This window comes from Dipodomys merriami, unplaced genomic scaffold (assembly GCF_024711535.1).
Source record: "Dipodomys merriami isolate MVZ:Mamm:240054 unplaced genomic scaffold, mDipMer1.0.p SCAF_8, whole genome shotgun sequence".
In the NCBI taxonomy this organism is placed as follows: Eukaryota; Metazoa; Chordata; class Mammalia; order Rodentia; family Heteromyidae; genus Dipodomys; species Dipodomys merriami.
In genome coordinates this window covers 12,625,369-12,644,252 of record NW_027206401.1, presented here as the reverse complement: position 1 = coordinate 12,644,252, position 18,884 = coordinate 12,625,369, and the positions used below count along the sequence as shown (strand labels likewise).

The following is an 18,884-nucleotide window of genomic DNA, read 5'->3' as shown; positions in this document are numbered from 1 at the left end:
AATCATTTTCTGAAAAAAACGAGATCTTTTTTTTTATGGTGCACATCAAATACGGTCCCACCATGTTTCTATTTTTCTGTTTAAATTGTGTCTGAACTTTAGAAAGGTTGTGCCAAGGGGCCTGTGGCTTCAATGTCCATGGAAGTGTCTATGCACCTTGGTCGCTGTCACCCCTTCCATCATTTTCCCCGGAAGTGACTACATGGTTCCCACGCCCTTTATCACAGATGTACATCGTATTCTTGATACCTCTGTGCCCTCCCCTTTTTTCCGTTGCTCTGTGGAGTTGCACTACTGCACGGTTTATACTGTAGCTGCCTGAATTGTATTCATGGGCGTTTGCCCCTGTGTGCATTTACCTGGGAGATATGTATTTTGAGTCTAAGATGCACATTTGAGGCAGAACACGCACCTTTGTCTTTCTGGGCCTGGCTTACTTTGCTCAGTGTGATATTTTCATCTTACTTAATTTACTGGTTTTTGTCAGTTATGGGACTTGAACTCAGGGCCTGCCTTGGTGCTGTCTCTGAGCTCTTTTGTTCAAGGTGAGCACTCTACTACTTGGGTCACAGGACCACTTCTAGTTTTCTGGTGGTTAATTGGAGATAAGAGTCTCATAGAGTTTCCTGCCTGGGCTGGCTTTGAACCTCAATCCTCAGTCCTCAGATCTCAGCCTCCAGAGTAGCTAGGATGACAAGCGTGAGCCACCAGCTCCTGGCTTAATTCTATTTTCTTTTGCTTTGGACAAACATTATGTCAATTTCTTCAGACATAAAGACCTAAATAAATGTTAAAATTCATATGGGATGCATATCATGAAGCCATCAGTTTTTTACCATAAACCAGAATAGACAAAAATTCAAAGCCATTTCTGTTTTGACACTTTACTTTGTATGCCACAGTCCCAAAGTCCTGGGGCTGTGGACCCGAATGGCCATCTACGGGCCTGAAGTGGACATTCGATGCTAGCTCTTAGAGAAAGCACCTAGGTTTTGGTTTTATCCTCACAGTGAATACAAATGGCTAGGCCTTTGTTTCTGTGGAGCCCCACTGTAGTGATAAAAATGCTGGGGTCACTGTTGGAGATGCTAAGTTGAAACCCTAGCTCTGTAACTGAAAACCACAGTAGTCCACCTTTCTCTGTGAGTAATACATCCCAATTCTGTGGGGGGGGGGGGCTTTCTCACTCAGACAGTATTGACCCTATATGTGTTTTGTTTTTCCTGTATACACACGTGTGATAGACTTTGTAAATTACCATCTGGAAGAGATTAACAATAACTAATTTAAACAGAGAACGGTTCTACCAATATACAGTAACCCAGATAATTTATTCTTGTTTGTAATTCTGGAAGGAATCAAACCCAAGACTGAGTATTCTTGGCAAATGCTCTATTATGAAGCCACATCTCCACTCCAAAGTTAATTATAAATGATGAGTTTCGCATTTTATAATGTATCCATTTCCTATTTTGGGGGGGGACCACCATTGACCAAGGGTGATCGAAAGTGTACAAAGTAAAACCTCACGCGTGAGGGGGATGCCTGCGCAATGCGTGAGACTCGGGCTCTTCGTGTGCACACTGAGGCCGGCTCTCTTCAAGATCTCCTGTGAGTCTAAACTAGGACCCCTGCCTGAGCACACATGCCAACCGTTTCTTGTTGTTAGTGTTGTTTTATTTTGTTTTTCTTTTCATTCTCCTGTTTGAGACGGGGTCTCTCTGTGTTGTAACCCAAGCTGGCCCCGTACACTTTAGTTTCTTAACTGCCGTCGGTTAGGACTGTAGTCCGTAGCACAGATCGGGACTTAGCGTTGGCCCTGAGCTCATCAGGGCACATTCTCATGTAGCGGGCGGCCTGGGCAGCAGTCCTCCTTCCAGGGTTGGTGTCGACAGCCAAGGAACCGCTCCCCCAGCCTGCCATGCTCCAGACGGGCCTCTCACCCTGTGACTAACCCCATGACTGCTCGGGCCAGGCGCGATTGCTAATCACAACGGCTTCAGACGCTGAAGTTTGAGGATCACAGTTCAAACCTTGCTCAGAAAAGTCTGTGATCTCCAATTAGCAGTAAAAAAAAAAAGTTGGAAGTGGAGCTGTGCCTCAAGGAATAAAAAAGCTAAGGGACAGACCTGGGCTTTGAGTTCAAGCCCCAGTGCCAACCCTAGCTACTTCCTTGTGAGACGTTAGTGTGTGTGTGTGTGTGTGTGTGTGTGTGTGTGTGAGAGAGAGAGAGAGAGAGAGAGAGAGAGAGAGAGAGAGAGAGAGAGAGAGAGAGAGAGAGAGAGAGAGAGAGAGAGATTGAAGCCAGGCATGGTGACACATGCCTGTAATCTCAGCACTCAGGAGGCAGAGGAAGGAGGATCTTGAGAGGAGGCTTGGTGGAGTGAAGCTGGAAGGAGACTTTGGGAGCATAGTTGTAAAAGGCACCATTTGTTTGAGCTTAAGTACCAGGCGCCATGTTAAACCCTTTCCATTCAGTGTCACCTAAGTCCTCCTGGCCCAGGGATAGTGTGTGTGTGTGTGTGTGTGTGTGTGTGTGTGTGTGTGTGTGTGTGTGTGTGTGTGTGTGTGTGTGTGTGTGTGTGTGTGTGTTGCTTGTCTTGGCATTGGGGCTTGTGTGCGTGTGCGTGTGTGTGTGTGTGTGTGTGTGTGTGTGTGTGTGTGTGTGTGTTGCTTGTCTTGGCATTGGGGCTTGAACCCAGGCCTTGTGCTGGCTAGGGACTGTACCCGTTGAGCCATGTCCCCAAGACCCTTTGTTCACATTTTGTTTTTGAGATATGGTCTTCTCAACTTTTGCCCAGGCTGGCCTCAAATTCATAATCCTCATGCCTCATTTTCTGGGTAGCTGGGATTACAGGCATGTGCCACCACACCCAGCTTAAGGTGGGTTCTGTTTTTCCATCCATTCTTCACATCCAAAGGTGTCAAATGCTATTCGGCTCTGGCAGATTTCCCTGAGGTCAGCCCGACTCGAGAGTGTGGGAGCTGTTAGCTTTCGCAGGGTCAGGCTAGCGACTAGGATATGGTACTGCTGATACCTGCCTTGATCTTCTACTAAAAGATCAGAAAGTACAGGCAGAGGAGAGATGGTGAAATGAAAGAGAAAGTCTGGATGGAGGGGGCTTTGACCGGGTTGACAAGATGTCACCCATGTTGTCACTGATGGAATGGAGCACAGATTTTGGCGCTAGAATTGCTTTCAGTGGCAGCTGGTGAATTTGCAAGTGGAATTATATCACGAATGTGAAATCCAGCTTCTGTTGGCTGTGAAGGGTCAGATCTGGGGTACAATAAGAGAGGCGCTAGGGACAGAGCACTTACGTGGCTCTTGTCTCCGAGAACGAGCCCTTAGTTTATGGCCTGGGCCAGGAGGGGCCCCGGCCCTGCCTCAGCCCTGGCTGTGCCTGACGAAACGGTGATCTTGATTCTCTGTGGCTGACCGTGAACGCTATGAGCTGGATTTTATTTCATATTTGTTTCTATTAGATGGATAGCTTCCTAGGATGCAGAATATCTTAGCTATCCCAAGGATAAGAAGAAAGAGCAAATCAAGGGCTTCTTTGTTTTACATAAAATAATCTGCCACTGAATTAGCAAAATATATGAAACATACTGACAGAGGACGTGAAAAAAGAAAATACAGATATTTTCATGTGCATGTCAATATTGGGGTATAGACTTGTAGACCTTGTGCTCTTTTTTTGTCCCACAAATGGTGCTCTACCATTTGAATCATGTCTCTAGTCCAGCTTTTTTTCTTTTTTGCTGGTTAATTGGAGATAAGAGTCTCCTGGACTTGGCTGCTTAAGTTGGCTTCACACTTGATTCTTAGATCTCAGTTTTCTAAGCAGCTAGGATTATAGACTTGAGACACCATTGGTTTCTTACAAGAAGCTCAGCCTTTTCTGTCTTGTATTTCCGCTCACACATGCACCATCAGTAGCGCTGAGAGGTCGTGTTACTATTCCTTGAGGAAAAGGTGAGGGGCCTTGGGAATGGGCCTTGCCAGCCCTGAGATGGACTGGGAAGCTGGCTCAGTGGTAGAGTGCTTGTCTCACATGCATGAGGCCCTGGGTTCGATTCCTCAGCACCACATAAACAGAAAAAGCCGGAAGCGGTGCTGTGGATCAAATGGTAGAGCGCTAGCCTTGAGCTGAAGAGTTGACGGACAGTGCCCAGACCCAGAATTCAAGCCCCACAACTGACATTAAAAAAGAAAGAAAGAAGGAAATACCTAGGCCCAGCAAGCGCTGCACAAAGCCAGCAGGAAGTAAACTAATGGAGAAGTTTCTTTCTGAGACTCAAGATAATAGAATCATTCAAATTGCTTTTGAGTCCTTGTTTTCCAGTAACACATAACATATGTCGCTTTCTTGGAAATTAGCTTATAATTGCTTTTCTTGCTTTTTTTGGTTGGTTTTTGTTTGGTTCTAGGGAAATCACTGGACAGTGGATCAAAGCCCAAACATGAAGTCTGTTTTCAGGAATTTCTTTCTTCTTAGGCATTTGTTGTGCTTCTTTGGGTACTGGGCTCCGTGTGTGAAAATGAGATAGAGCTGTTCTTGCCCAGGTCCATTTTAGACCATTTGTATTTCAATAGATGGAAGAAGAAAAGTGAATTGGTGCCATTGTACGGGCTTCCTTTCTTCCTGCAAACATGTACCGCAGCAGTGCTACCAGATCCTGAAAAGCGTTCTGACAAATGCACGGACCATGTTCACATTTGGTGTTGAAATATGTAATCCTCACAAGGTCTTCTGATACCAGTCCAGTAAGTTACACGAGAGCCCTTCAACCACAGAAAAGGAGGCAGCGTGTGAGAGGCTAACAGTAAGAGGTTTTGTTCATGTCAGTAAGAAAGATGGTGGTCTGGGTTAGAGGCTCATACCTGTACCTAGCTAACTCAGGAAGCTGAGAGCTGAGGATCACAGTTCAAAGCCAGCCTGGGCAAGATAAATTCAAGAGATTCTTTTTTGCTAGTCCTGGGGCTTGAACTCAGGACCTGGGCACTGCCCTGAGCTTCCTTCTTTTGCTCAAGGCTGGCGCTCTGCCTCTTGAGCCGCCACAGGGCCCTTTCAGCCTTTTCTGTATGTGGTGCCGAGGAATCACACCCAGGGCTTCATGCATGCTAGGCAAGCACTCTACCACTGAGTCCCATTCCCAGCTCCCAAGAGATTCTCATCAGAAGTATGACCAAGTGGTAACGCTCCAGCCTTGAATGAAAGTTAGGAGCCAGCACTCAGGCCTCAAGTTCAAGCCCCAGTATATTTATTTATTTTATTTATTTATTTTTTTTTTTGGGTCCCGTCGTGGGGCCTGAACTCAGGGCCTGGGCGCTGTCCCTCAGCTCTTCAGCTCAAGGCTAGCGCTCTACCACTTGAGCCACAATGCCACTTCCGGCTTTTTTCTTTTTTGCTTATGTGGTGCTGAGGAATCGAACCCAGGGCCTCAGGCATGCAAGGTAAGCGCTCTACCACTGAGCCACCTTCCCAGCCCCAAGCCCCAGTATATTTATTATCTCTCTCTCTTTTTCTCTCTGTCTCTGTCTCTGTCTCTGTCTCTGTCTCTCTGTCTCTGTCTCTGTCTCTCTCTCTCTCACACACACACACACACATAAATTGGCATTAAGTCTAACTAGTCATGCTTTAATTTAGGATTTTTTTTAAGTGAGTATTGCCTTCAGAAATAGCTCAAGTGATTTAGGAGGTTTTGAGAGGAAAATTTTACACTTCAGCAGTTTGGGGAGCCTTAATACTACTTACTGATGAAAAATGCGCTCTGGCTCAGAGCTCAGGCTGTATAGGCAATGCTTAATGATGATTAAATGCTTAAGTAGATTTTTCAGAGGACAACAGAATAGTAATTATTGTTTCCTGGTTATCAAAAGCGCCCTGAAGTCTTCATCTTTTTTTCCTCCATTAACAAGGGAACGAACGGTGGGCTTCCTTGGCCTGCCTGTCCCCGCTGCCGTGGACTGGCAGGAAGAGGGGTGCACTGCCAGGCCTGTTTGGAGCTGACTGCAGACCATTAACTTCTTCCAACAGGCGGTCGGCAAATGACCTCTTCCACCTGCTGCTGTCCACATTTGGAATTCAGTTACATCACGGATGTCGGCCCTGCTAGGTTGGCTTTAGAATCAGTCTCAAGGAGAAAGGCGGTGGCATTGTACATCCCTGCTCTGCCAGCCTCTCTTTGCATGGAGATTTCACTGTGTCCAAGTTCATATGATGTCTTTTGGACAGTAGGTTATGAGCTCTGGAAATTAAAAAAAGAAAATAAAAACAAAATTTCCCTAGCCACAGCAAGGTGACTCCAGAGACAACAGTGCCATCTACTGTGCAGTTAGGGAAATGCAAGCGATGTGACCAAGGCCAGACCTGATAAAATTTACTCAAAATATGTATGAGAAATTGAGGAAAGTAAATAAAAAGGGTAAATTTTAGAGCAGAAATAGGAATAAAAATAGTGAATTTTAGGGCAGAAAATATGATTGAACTTTGTGAGAGTTATGTAGTAATAACGATTCAACTTTTTTTCTGAAGTGCAAGTTAAGAAGCATTTTTATGGCATTTAACACGGCCATTTGGCAGGAATTGAAAACTAGAAACAGGCCTTTGAAGTTTCCAAGGCTAGCATTGAGATGACTTTATGCAAAATCTATGCAGAAGAGCATAATGACCCGTACATTCATAAGACCAGGCAGGGACTGTGGGTTGCCTGGGTGTGGTCTCTTTTGGTACCACGCGGCTCTGGTGCCAGGACCCACTTCCTTAACTTCTGGGGACAGTAATTTCTAGCAAAATTAAGTGATAGGAAGTAGGGAAAATTCCTTACAACTTGACCAGAGTTGTTATTTGAAGTCATCAAAGGACTAAAGAAATTTCTCTATAGACTATTTTCCCATGAAAATGTTCCTTTCAAAACAAAAGTATTAAGTTTATACGTATTTCTAATTGATTACAGAACTAGTTTGATCCAGAGCCAGGGGCATTTGTTGCAGTTGGTCCTTAGCAATTATGTTCTTTCTAGTCCTTAGATTAAGTAAAACAATATGGAGATTCCTATACATTAGGTGGTCATTTACTGATAGGATGTGGCCAAGTTGAAATGAGGTAGATTGATGCATACTTATTATGACTGAGTTCAAAAGTGACAAGGCAAGGGTTTTTTTTTTGTTTTTTGTTTTTTGTTTAATTTAAGAATCCTAAGCTGGACAGGATAACTCAAACCCGATGCCTTAGCTACTTGACAGGAAGATATTGGGAATCACAGTTTGAAGCCAGCCTGAGCATAAAAGTTCCAGAGACTCCTTCTCAACCAGTGGCTGGTCACTGTAGTGCAGGCCTGGTATCTCAGCCACTGGGGAAGCACAAGGGCTGAGCAATGTGAACCATGCCTGCAATCCATAACAACAAGAGTGGGGGGAGCACCAGTAGAAGGATCCAGACCCCACCTCAAAGGAACCAATGCAGAAAGGGGTTAGAGGCGTGGCTCAAGTGGTAGAAGGCCTGCCTAGCAAAAGTGAGACCCTGAGCTAACCCTCGGTACCGCCCCCTACAGAAGAATCCTCGTGTAGCTTGGCATCATTTCTCTTTGAAGGGTTTCCTGCCTTGATCTGCAGCCAGCTCGCCACCTCCTTTCTTTCTGCTGCCTTTTTGTTTTACCCACAATTCCCCTGTGGGCCTGAGTATGCCCTTCCAGTCTCCGTCTTCCCATTCTATTTCTCCTCCTCCTCCTCCAACTTCCTTACCCACTTGGTTAGCTGGTCTTTCGACCCCTAGATAAACCACAGAGGTCAAATCCTGAGTCTCTTTCTCCCTGACCTCATGTTTGCAAAGGTCTCCATCCACAATAGGCAGCATGTCATGGCGGCAGAGCTCAGCCGATGGTAACTGGGAGGCGGACAGGAAATGCTCTTGCCCACAGGCACAGGCACCCTCCCCTTCCCCATTTATTCCAGCCCCCCCCCGCCCCCCAGTGAATGGTGTCACCCACGGTCGAAGCAGTTCTTCGTGCCCTGTCTCAGGACGTGCTGGACAGTCTCAGAAAAGACCTGCTAGAGCGTGTGTGTTTAGGCCTTCCATTTTTTTGCATTATTCATGTAGATAAACAAAGCAGAGTCAATCCTAGAATCACATTTTGATGAGTAAATTCTCTTATATTTTCTATGTGGACAGAGTGGAATTCAAGGCCCGCAAAGCCTCCTGGGCTTTGGACCCACCAAATAAAAAGGTCTAGTCTCTGCCCGTCCTTTTTGGAGACATCTTTGTGTCAGTTTCCCTTGCTTTCTTTGCTTTTTTTGGTTTTCAGTTAGTAGCTGTCCACATCTCTAGAGGAATGCTAAACTGACTAATTTTAGTCTACACTCACTTTCCAGGTTCTCTTGGTTCACCGCACCCCAGTCACCACAAAGTGGCAGCCAGGGTGCAAAGTAGAGTGCTGGCTGAAATCTGGTGTCCAGACATGTGTCAGCTAACTCGGACCCATTTACGGTCACTTTAAACTGTGGAGCGCTTCCCCAACCAGGCAGGTGTCTGGCTTGCCTTGGAGCCTTGGAGGAGCTGGCAAGGTGGATATGGCACTTGCCACTTGTTGGCACCCATCAACTTCAGGATCTCTGTCCTGGTGGCCTCTTGGCTTGGGCATCTGACCTCCTGTTGCCTGCATTCCAACCCACCTTTGCTCCTGATCCAGCTTTTCCATCCCAACCATGTGACCCTCTGGCTCCCCCAGTGGCCACGGTGGTTATGCTTTCTCCTGGCCACTTAAGAGACAGTTCCCTGATTTGTCCTTTGTTATTGATAGTTCATAGATATGGAAGCTACTTCGGTGGTCATCGACTGTTGTTTATTCTCTTCGTTTAATAAAGATGCTACTTGAGAGTAAGTCCTTTATAAATGTTGACAAAGGACACCCAAGTCTTGGAATAAATGTTCTGTAATAATTCCTTGGCCTTTATTAAGTGTATTTGGTGCTGGATTAGACTATTTAGAACTTTCAACCCCACACACAAAAGAAAAGTTCCCCTGGCTCATCTAATTTCTCTCTCTTTTCTAGGCATCCTCTCCATAAGTCCATCTCAGAAGACGGCTCTGTAGGTCAGTACCACTGTGCTTACTTACCTGTGTGATCACGTTCTCTCTGCACATTTTATAGGAAATGTATACATAAAAGTACAGAAATCACCAAGAACCCTTTCCTCAGAAATAACATTGTTAAGTTTTTGATGTACATATTTTTCTTCCCTTTCACCATTGCATAGTATTTTTTAAACAAATATTATTTCATAATTTTAAAAAATTGAATGTATTATATTATGATTTCCTTCCCCTAGGGCTGAATATACTTTACAGTAAAAGGTTTAGGTTTCCCCTCGACTGGATATACCATCTTTGAATTAACCAGTGTCTTCTTTGCACTTAAGTTATTTCTTTATTTTTCCTCAATATCAAACAAACGAGACTACCATCAAAATCCAGAGTCTCTCTTCCTGATCATGACCTTTGGGTATAGCCTATAATTTGGAATTTTTAGGTCAGGGAGTTTGCATTTAAGGCAGCATACATTTGATATATGCTCAATTATAAAAATGAGCTTATGATACAATAAAGGTCAGATGGATACGAGTGTAGGTGCTCAAAGCAGGCAGCCAGGATTGGAACCCTAACTCTTCCAACTCAGTCACCAGGGCCTTGTGCAAGCCATTGGCTTCTCCATGCTCTGGTTTCCTACTCTCCTAAGTGAGAATGATAATAGGTTATTTAAGTACCTTTTGTGGAGTAGTAGTACCTCCCTGTAATCCCAGCATTCAGAAGGATTGAGTTCAGGGCTAATCTGGGCTACCTATCAAGACCTGTACTCCCCAACCCCAGTATTCCTACCCCCAAAAAGTCATCTAAGTGAGATCTTCCATTAAATATCAAAGTGCTGGGTTATAGTAAATGCAGAGTACATGTTAGTTATGATCGTTATTTTGGAAGCATGGAAATGGGTAAAGGAGAGGAACAAACAAATAACTGGACTGTTTTCCCAAACTACCCAAGGGAAAAGTCAGGTTTGAACCCTTGGTGGCCGACATCTGCTTCCGTGTGTAGCCACAGGCTAGTACACGGTGAGACTACTTCCAGAAGGAAGAAGTTAGGCAGTCTCGGGCAGGGGTCTCATCCCTGGCTCTCAAGATCATCAGCTCTGAGTCACAGGCCCCCCTGTTTTGACAGATGACACCTCGCTTACCCTGCAGGCCCCGGGGACAGGGCTCCCACATGTCTGCTCCATCACCGTTGCTTGGCACCAGTGGTCTAGACTGTGGAAACGCCACCACTGTGCCAGGCTCTGTTTACCAAGGCCACAGAGCAAGCAGACAGCCACCAAATGGTGACAGATCTGCCACATCAGCACAATGGCAGCTGCCACAGCTTTTATCCTGGGAGAACAAGGATTGCTCTCCACTTTCTGTTTGCTTTGGAGAAAGTAGTACCTATTATTGATGATCAGGACACTACCATATACCAAGAATCTTACCCAAGGCAAGGAGTTGCTTTCCACTTGCAAGTCACCCAGCACAGCCAGGGGAGGGTGGGAGAGGAGAGGGAAAGTGAGTTGAGTGATGTCACAGCATCTGGTGTTCCTGGCGGTGCGTCCCGGTGAGTCTGTGGGTAGATCACCAGGTGTTGCTAGCTAGAATGCCAATGAAATAGGAATCATGCCCACATTATGCCACCGTTAGACCTCTCCTCCCCAAACCAGCTCTTGAGCAGTAAGCACAGGGCAAAACAACCATTCTGTTGTCTTCATTAAATCTGGCAAAATAGAAACAAACCACCATCTCAACCAGGGGAATGAGGCTGGGAAGGTGGCTCAGTGGTAGAGCGCTTGCCTTGCATGCCAGAGGCTCTGGTTTCAATTCCTCAGCACCACATAAGCAAAAAAGAAAAAAGCCGGAAGTGGCATTGTGGCTCTAGTGGTAGAGTGCTAGCCTTGAGCTGAAGAGCTGAGGGACAGCGCCCAGGCCCAGAGTTCAGGCCCCACAACCGGACCAAAAAAACAACAACAACAAAAAAACCCAGGGGAATGACAACAAAACAAAGGGAACTTCTCAAAGAATCTGATCTGTGGCAGAATGGAAATAATTGTGGCTAAGACAAAAGGGAGAAGTTAGACCACAAGGCCAGGCATAATGAGGCACCCTGGCTAAACAAACATCAAAGAGAAGCTAAAAACACCCGCCCTGCCGACTCTTCTTTATTTCTCTTCTGAGCATGACCGCGCCAATTTTGACTACTAGCTAATGTGTATTCTTTAATGGGCTTTCTCCAGCCTTTCCCAAACTAAAAATAGAAAGAAAAGAAAACTGTCTTTTTATGAAATTGAAGTATTCTTTCAAGCTTTGCAGTGATTAAAAAAAAAATAGCGGCCACTTTTGTTATCAATGAATTTACGGCTTTTTTTTTTTTTAATTTAAAGGAAAAGCAGATTGGAAGAAGAAAAATAAGTATTTCTGGCAGAACTTCCGAAAGAACCAAAAAGGAATAATGAGACAGACTTCCAAAGGTACTGTGACAGTGCAGCCTGACAGGGCTCCTCTGAGCTCTGTAATACTGAGACGGCTCATTTGTGAGCATGCCCGACGTTGCTGACACCCATCGCCAAGACTTTATTCCAGTAATTTGTTTAAACAAAAAACAAAATGGCAAGTTAGCACTTCTTTCTTCTCAGAGATCTGACAGCAGAGGCCAAGGTTTTAGTAATTCCCAGACACATCAACTGCAAAAACATCTTCACTCTTATTTTTATTTTTTGTGGGGGAGCTACTGAGGCTTGAACTCAGGTCTTGCACCCTTGCTTTTCTCTTCCACTCTAGACTAGCACTCTATCCTTGCGTTACACCTCTGGCTCTGGCTTTTGGCTGGTTCATAGGAGATAAGAGTCTCAGATTTGCTGAGGTTGGCTTCAAACCGGGATCCTCAGATCTCAGCCTCTTGAGTAGCTAGGATTACAGGTGTGAGCCACCAGTGGCTGGCCAGCTTTACTCTTCCAAGTCACCATGGCCCAACCTCAAAGTCTTGGCATTCCTTAATTCACCTGCCCATACCCTCACTTGGAGCCTTCATGTTCTTCTGAACTTTTGATGGTGTTTTAGGGGGCATGGACAGCGCAGCCCAGGCTGCTCTGTGAAGGAATTCTGCCCTTCTCTGGGCTGTGTCTTTGGTTCCTGTTCAGATCGGAAGTAACTAAGTCACCCTTGGAGCCTGGTTACATAATTTATGTTTCCTCCATATTCACAGAGGAAACCAATACAAATCCACATCCACATTCCAGGCCTGCTGAGTAAGGTTATCAATAAATGAAAATGCTTTATGGCTCACCCACAACACTGCTTGTTTTCCTGCTCAGAATCCCTCCCTAATCCCCCCCAACAATGGTAAAAGTGGGCGTGGACATCAGACATCTCAACATTCCCCCACCTCTCCCCCCACCCCCCCACTCCGCTGGCTGTATACCTGTGTTCCCAGGAAACACCCAAGCATGCTTACTTTCCTTAGTTCCCATTCCAAGGAGCTGCTCTGAAACACTCCCAGTTTTTCCAGTTGTACAGAACCTGGATCATGTATGGTTCACAATAAACCTTAGATTCTAATGAAGTCAGAGGGTTGTGGAGAGGGAGGGAGGGAGGAAGGGAAGGAAGGGAAGAGCAGAAATTGTGGGTCGGTGGAACCACAGTTGTTTTTATTTACGAAGGTTTAGAAGGAACCTGATGGGACTGGTTTTCCTCCGTGCAAACTTCTGTCCCAGAAGCTGACTTTGCCAACACTACTTCCTGTATTTATTTAAATTGCTATTATAAAGGTGATCTACGAAGGGATTACAGTTAGATAAGTCAAGTAATGAGGACATTTCATTTTGGATCATGTCACCCCTTCCTTTGCCCCAACCCTACTTCCGGATTGAAATATCTGGGCTGTCTTTCTCCCAATAAGCTCATCTCCTCGCAACCCTGTGATTTGACATTTCCTGTCCAGCCTGTGAGGGACACCTGCCAGCCAGCTCAGTGGTCATGCAGAGCTGTTCCTGGACTCAAGAGTTAGCTCTGTGACCTGCCGCCTCCCATCTCAGTGAGCTTCTCTCCCATTCTGCAAATACATCCTCATTCCTATTCTGATTGGATGATACAGGAGCCTCTGAATGCCTGTCAGTGTAGTTGGGTGTTTAAAGGAGGTCTGTGCACTGCCCCATCTAAGGAACCCCCTGTCAACCCCCTGTCTGGGTGCTCCATCTTAGAAGTTCTGGATATTTGGAAGGATTTTCTCTTTTCCATTTGCTCTTTTTCCAAATGGATGTGCTCACGGGTGTGTTCCTGCTTCCTCTCACTCCATCCCTGACATCCAGGGGAGACAGTACCCAGGGGACATGTCTGTCCCTCAGCCCAGGAGGATGGGTGTCTGGGGCCTGCCATCTGTTGCCTCTCTCATGTTCATTTCTACTGTTCTGTGTCCCGGCTGTCCAGGAGAAGACGTGGGTTATGTTGCGAGTGAGATTACCATGAGCGATGAGGAGCGGATTCAGCTGATGATGATGGTCAAGGAGAAGATGATCACCATTGAGGAGGCCCTCGCCAGGGTAAGCGTGCAGGCATCTGGCTTTCCTATGCCAGCATATGGCTTCCTTGCCTTTCGCGGTGTTTGGGATGGAGTGGTTCAGGTGGTAGAGTGCCCGCCTAGCAAGCACAAGGCCCTGGGCTTAAACTCAGAGTTCCTCTAAGAATGAGGACCTTAGAGGGTATAGGAATATCATTTCTGAAGGTTTTTGTGTTGTTGTTGTCTTTTTTTTTTTTTTTGGACATGCTACGATCTTTTTATCACTGAACTCCATGCATATCCCAGCCTCTAAAGTAATTTATGCAGGGGGGTAGATAGTGTGCTTGGTCCTGGGGTTTGAACTCAGGGCCTGGGCACTGGCCCTGAGCTTTTTTTGCTCAAGGCTAGTTGCTCAACCAAGTTGAGCCACAGCTCCACTTCTGATTTTTCGGTAGTTAATTGGAGATAAGAGTCTCTCAAGAGTGGCTACTATTTCCATTTCAGTCTTCCAATTCCATTCTTGTTGCAGCTCAAGGAGTATGAGGCCCAGCATCGGCAGTCGGCTGCCCTGGACCCTGCCGACTGGCCCGATGGTTCCTACCCAACACTCGATGGTTCCTCCACATGCAATGTGAGTTTGCTGCTTCCGAACACCTGTGCTGGTCGGGGCAGCCTGCGGCGTCATTTCTTGCGTCCTCACAGCAAGAGACATTTCTTCCTATAGGTTCCTTTACCTTCCTGGGGTCCACCTCTATCCTAATTATGCTGTTCAGTCTGAACATTTTGTCCTTTATTGCAATGAAGTCTACAAAAGAAAACAAAAATCCGTTACCATATTAGCCATCTTACAGTGTTTCATTAAGTTTCATGGAAGACATAGGCATTGCTGACAAGATTATGTATTTGCAAGCAGCTACCATAATACACTTCTACAAGTTTTCCAGAATGGTGCACAGAAATTCTGTGTCCATTAACAGAGGGCTCCCTTTGTTTCCTTCCACCAACCCCGGCAACCACAGTTGTACTTGCTGGCTCCGTGAATCGCCATGAATCCCTCAGTTTCTCACATAAAGTAGATTCAGCACTTGGCCCTCTGTGTCTGGTTTGTTCCAGCCTGCATGTTTTCATGATTCATACATGTGACACTATGTATCGGAACTTGTATTTATGTTTGTGGGTGTGTGTGTATGTGCGTGCATGTGCACGCATGTGTATGCAATGGTCCTGGGGAACTCAGGGATTCTTGCCCATGTTTGGCTGTTTCACTCAAGGCTGCTGCTCCACCAATTGAGCCACAGCTCCACTTCAGGTTTTTTGTTGGTTTAATTGGAAATCAGAGTATCTTAAGCTTGTGTGCTTGAGCTGGCTTCAAACCAAGATCCTCAGATATTTGCCTCTTGAGGAGATAGGATTCAAGCTATGAGCCATCAGTACCCAGGAGAACTTTATTTGCAAGGACAGACACTATTTCATTGTATGGATACACTACATTTTATTTGTTCATCTGTTTGTGGACACTCAGTTACTTCTACCTGTTAGCTATTGGAAGCAATTCTGCTACGAACATTGGTCTATGGAGTTATGCATGGAGTTTTATTATTGTTGGGTTGTAGGAGTTCTTTATATCCTTCATATACTGATACTACATGGACAACTTGTAAATATTTTCTGCCATTCTGTGGGTTGTTTGCACTTTTACCCTCTTGATATCTTTGACACAGAAAAGGTTTTAATTTTGAGATTCACCTTAACCATTTTTTTCTTTCTTTGTTGCCTGTGTTTCTGCTATCTAAGAAATCATTGCTAAGACTAGTATGATGGCTATGCCAGTTTATGTTTTCTACTGATAGTTTTATAGATTTTAGCTCTTAAACTTAGGTTTTTGGCTTGTTTTGAGTTAATGTGTATATATTATGTAATACTTGGACCCAACCTTACTCATCTACTTACTGATAACCTGTTCTGTCTCCAGTTAACCACCAAAAAGCTGGAAGTGGGGCTGTGGCTCAAGTGGTAGAGCATTAGCCTTGAATAAAACAGCTCAGAGATGGCACCCATGTGCTGAGTTCAAGCCCCAGGACCAACACACACACACACACACACACACACACACACACACACACACACACACACACACACACACACACACACACACACACACACACACACACACACACACACACACACACACACACACACACACACACACACACACACACACACACACACACACACACACACACACACACACACACACACACTTCTCCAAATGACTTGCTAACCACTAGACAACAAATGATTGTGGAAAATATTGCCCCAAATGCACAGGTCAGGAGAATCTTTGTTGGTTCATCAGAGTGATTCCATTTCAGGTCCTCTAGTGGTTCACAGGTGTAGGTGTCTGACTTCTTTAGTTTCATATGAACATGGAAGCTCATGAGAGCTCACTCCCGGCCAGGCTAGCCCGCAAGTCTTCTGACACTGGATGAGAGGTAAAGAAGTTCCCACCGTGTCCCAGTTTCCTTGTAGAATTCTGAACCCGAGATCCACATGTGAAAAGAATTTCAAGATGTCTCACCAAAAAGGAGATTCTCACAAGGTGGAAGTTTTAGCAAGGATTTATTTTACTATAACAAGATAAAACAGGGAAAAATGGAAACAGATGGAGAAGTAGCCCCAGCTCCCCATGTAGGTAGACTTTCAATTTCATTTTTTTTTCTTTAAAGATTGTTTTAAGCTACTTGGGGTCCCTTCAGGTTCCAGATAAATTTTAAACTTGGTTTTTCTATTTCTGCAAAAAAGAATCTGTGAGATTTCAATAGAAATTGCATCAAATAGATAGATAGATGTGGGTAGCATTGTCACCTGAGTTTTGCAGAATTTGATTGTCTGCGAGTCTGTATTTGTCTTAAATTTTTTTTCTTGCAACGTTTTAGCTTTCAGTGTTTAAGCTTTGCCTTCCTAAATTCCTTTTGATGTGATGATAAATGGAATTGTTTTTTAATGTCCTTTTTAGATTGCTCATTGGTAGTATATGATGTGATTGTTTCCGTGGTATTGGCTTTGCATCAGTAACTGCTGAACTTATTTATTGACATTGTGTCCATGTGCATTCACATGTATAATCTGAGCATTTTCTGCACATAAGATCATGTCATCTGCAGAAGCAGATCACTTGACTTCCTTCCTCTTCAGTTAGAATGCCTTTTATTATTTATATTGTTTTGTTTTCCCAAGCCGATCCTGAAGCTTGAACTCAGGGCCTGGACACTGTCCCTGAGCTTTTTTGCTCAAGGCTTGTGATCTACTACTTGAGCCAGCCACAGTGCCACTTCTGGCTTTTTCTGTTTATAGAGATACAGAGGAATTGAACCCAGCGCTTCATGTTTGCTAGGCAAGCACTCTTACCACTAAGCCACATTCCCAGCCCAGCATACCACTTCCATAAGATAAATTCCAAGCTCCTTGGCACACTCAAGGCCCTAAGTGTTCTGGCTTCAATCATTTTCCTCTGATCTCATCTTCCATCTCCACACCCAGTACTCCAATTCCAACCCCATTGCATCCTACATGCATTACCACACAAACCTTATGCTTTCATACTTCTGACCTTTCACTCATGCAATTTTCTTTTCTCCGGAATGTGTCTTCCAAGTTTTTCCTGGTGGAAATCTATACATCCTTCAAGGTGACATCCTTTGTAAAACTTTCTTCTTCCTTGATAAAACTTGCCTTAACCTCCTAAAGCATAGTTATTGCCTTCTCTTCTGTGTTTTCGTGGAGCCAGATTTACAAACCAACTTCTAACCCTCTCCTTGGGGGTCACCAGCCTCCTTGGAAATAGGAGGATTTTTGAGCAACTGTGTTGTATTCTTTGGCTCTCCAATGAGCAGCTAGCCCAGTATCCAGCTTGAATTGAAATGTGTTTTAAACAAAGTTGTGTTTGATCGCATATCTTTCCTGGCTGCTCTAAGAGCATGGTTTATGTCTTAAAGCTACAGATTGAATCTTAACCTCCCTTTGTACTAAGCAAGAAATGGCAGCCCATCGGAAGGACATACAAGCTTCCCATTGCCTTCTGGTCCCTTATTTCCTGAAACAAGGACCCCATTTCCATTGCAGCTAAAAGGTTATGGATTTGAAAGCCTTGCCTGGTTTGCTTTAGTGTAAAAGAGACTGAGACATTACCATTTATAATAATAAATGTGTCATAGGCTAGCTAGCCCTGTGTCCTGGGACCATGAGGTAATCGAAAGAACCATGTTCACGCTTTTCAATGTGCCCTTGGCATTTCTTACCCCAAATCCTGAAGTCTTAACATAATATAAACGTAAATCATGAGCCTAAAGAATCGTGGAGAATAAATACGATAAATCAGGACAGATGTTATTCAAACCCAACTGGAGTGAGAAAACAAAGATCCATTTGTTCATAGTGGGTCCTTTAGTATCAGCCCCACTATGTACTGCCCTGATAATAGCATTGGAGTCAAGGAGAGGTTAATTCTCTGTCCATTCAAAGAAAGAAACAGGACTATAGGAAAGCTTCACACACTTCGATGGAAGAAGACCGGCTTGTCAGGCTTAGGGAAAAAGTGAATGCTCACTCAGCATTATTCAGTATGGGTTTGTTGGATTGCTTTCAGCAGGTCTAGGCCATCACATAGCTATAAACTGTCAGAATGATGTGAGTTTTCCTTCAGGGTTGTGAGCTTTATTCTTGGGATTTCTGTGTGTGTTCATGTTTATGTAGCCCTAGCTTTATAGGCAGCATAGTGTTAGTTGTTCAAGTTACAAAAGTGAAGAAGAAAGGCCCTTCCTTGATGGAGCTGGCACACTGATTTGTGCAGAGGCTATAATTACACCCATGTGTGCACACAGAGATTTGAGATGCTGTGTATGCATTTTCATTATTAACTTCTTACCAATTGGTCTTTCTATAGACAGTTGGGAAATAAATCTATGCTCCTTCTACTTGAGCCGCCATCTTCCAGAAACTAAAGGGTGACACCTCTTTGTGCTCAGGGTCACAGACGATGATGGCTAAAACGAATGAAGACAGTTTTTTGAAGAATCATTTCCTGTGTGGTTTTGCTAGTTGAGTCTGCAGACACCTCCGCTCACGCAGTCATGATACTCAGACCTGCCTCCAGCCACTGCTACCGCAGAAGTTTGCTGGAACTCAATCATAAACCTAACATATATGACTCTCTAGCTGCTCCTTCCCTGACTTTCACCCTCCCTCTGGTGTGTGTGTGTGTGTGTGTGTGTGTGTGTGTGTGTGTGTGTGTGTGTGTGTGTGTGTGTGTGT

The 18,884-nt window shown here is 44.7% G+C and overlaps 1 protein-coding gene across 5 annotated transcripts in view; it reads left to right on the top strand.

Moving 5' to 3' along the window:
• The window catches only part of LOC138819300 (sterile alpha motif domain-containing protein 5), an 826,789-nt gene that overhangs the window by 749,931 nt on the left and 57,974 nt on the right, over nt 1-18,884 (top strand). For all 5 annotated transcript variants that reach the window (XM_070010736.1, XM_070010734.1, XM_070010735.1 and 2 more), the window contains 4 exons: nt 9,058-9,098; nt 11,464-11,550; nt 13,505-13,617; nt 14,104-14,205. In XM_070010736.1, the coding sequence (XP_069866837.1) occupies nt 9,058-9,098; nt 11,464-11,550; nt 13,505-13,617; nt 14,104-14,205 (343 nt within the window). The remainder of the gene's footprint in view (nt 1-9,057; nt 9,099-11,463; nt 11,551-13,504; nt 13,618-14,103; nt 14,206-18,884) is intronic.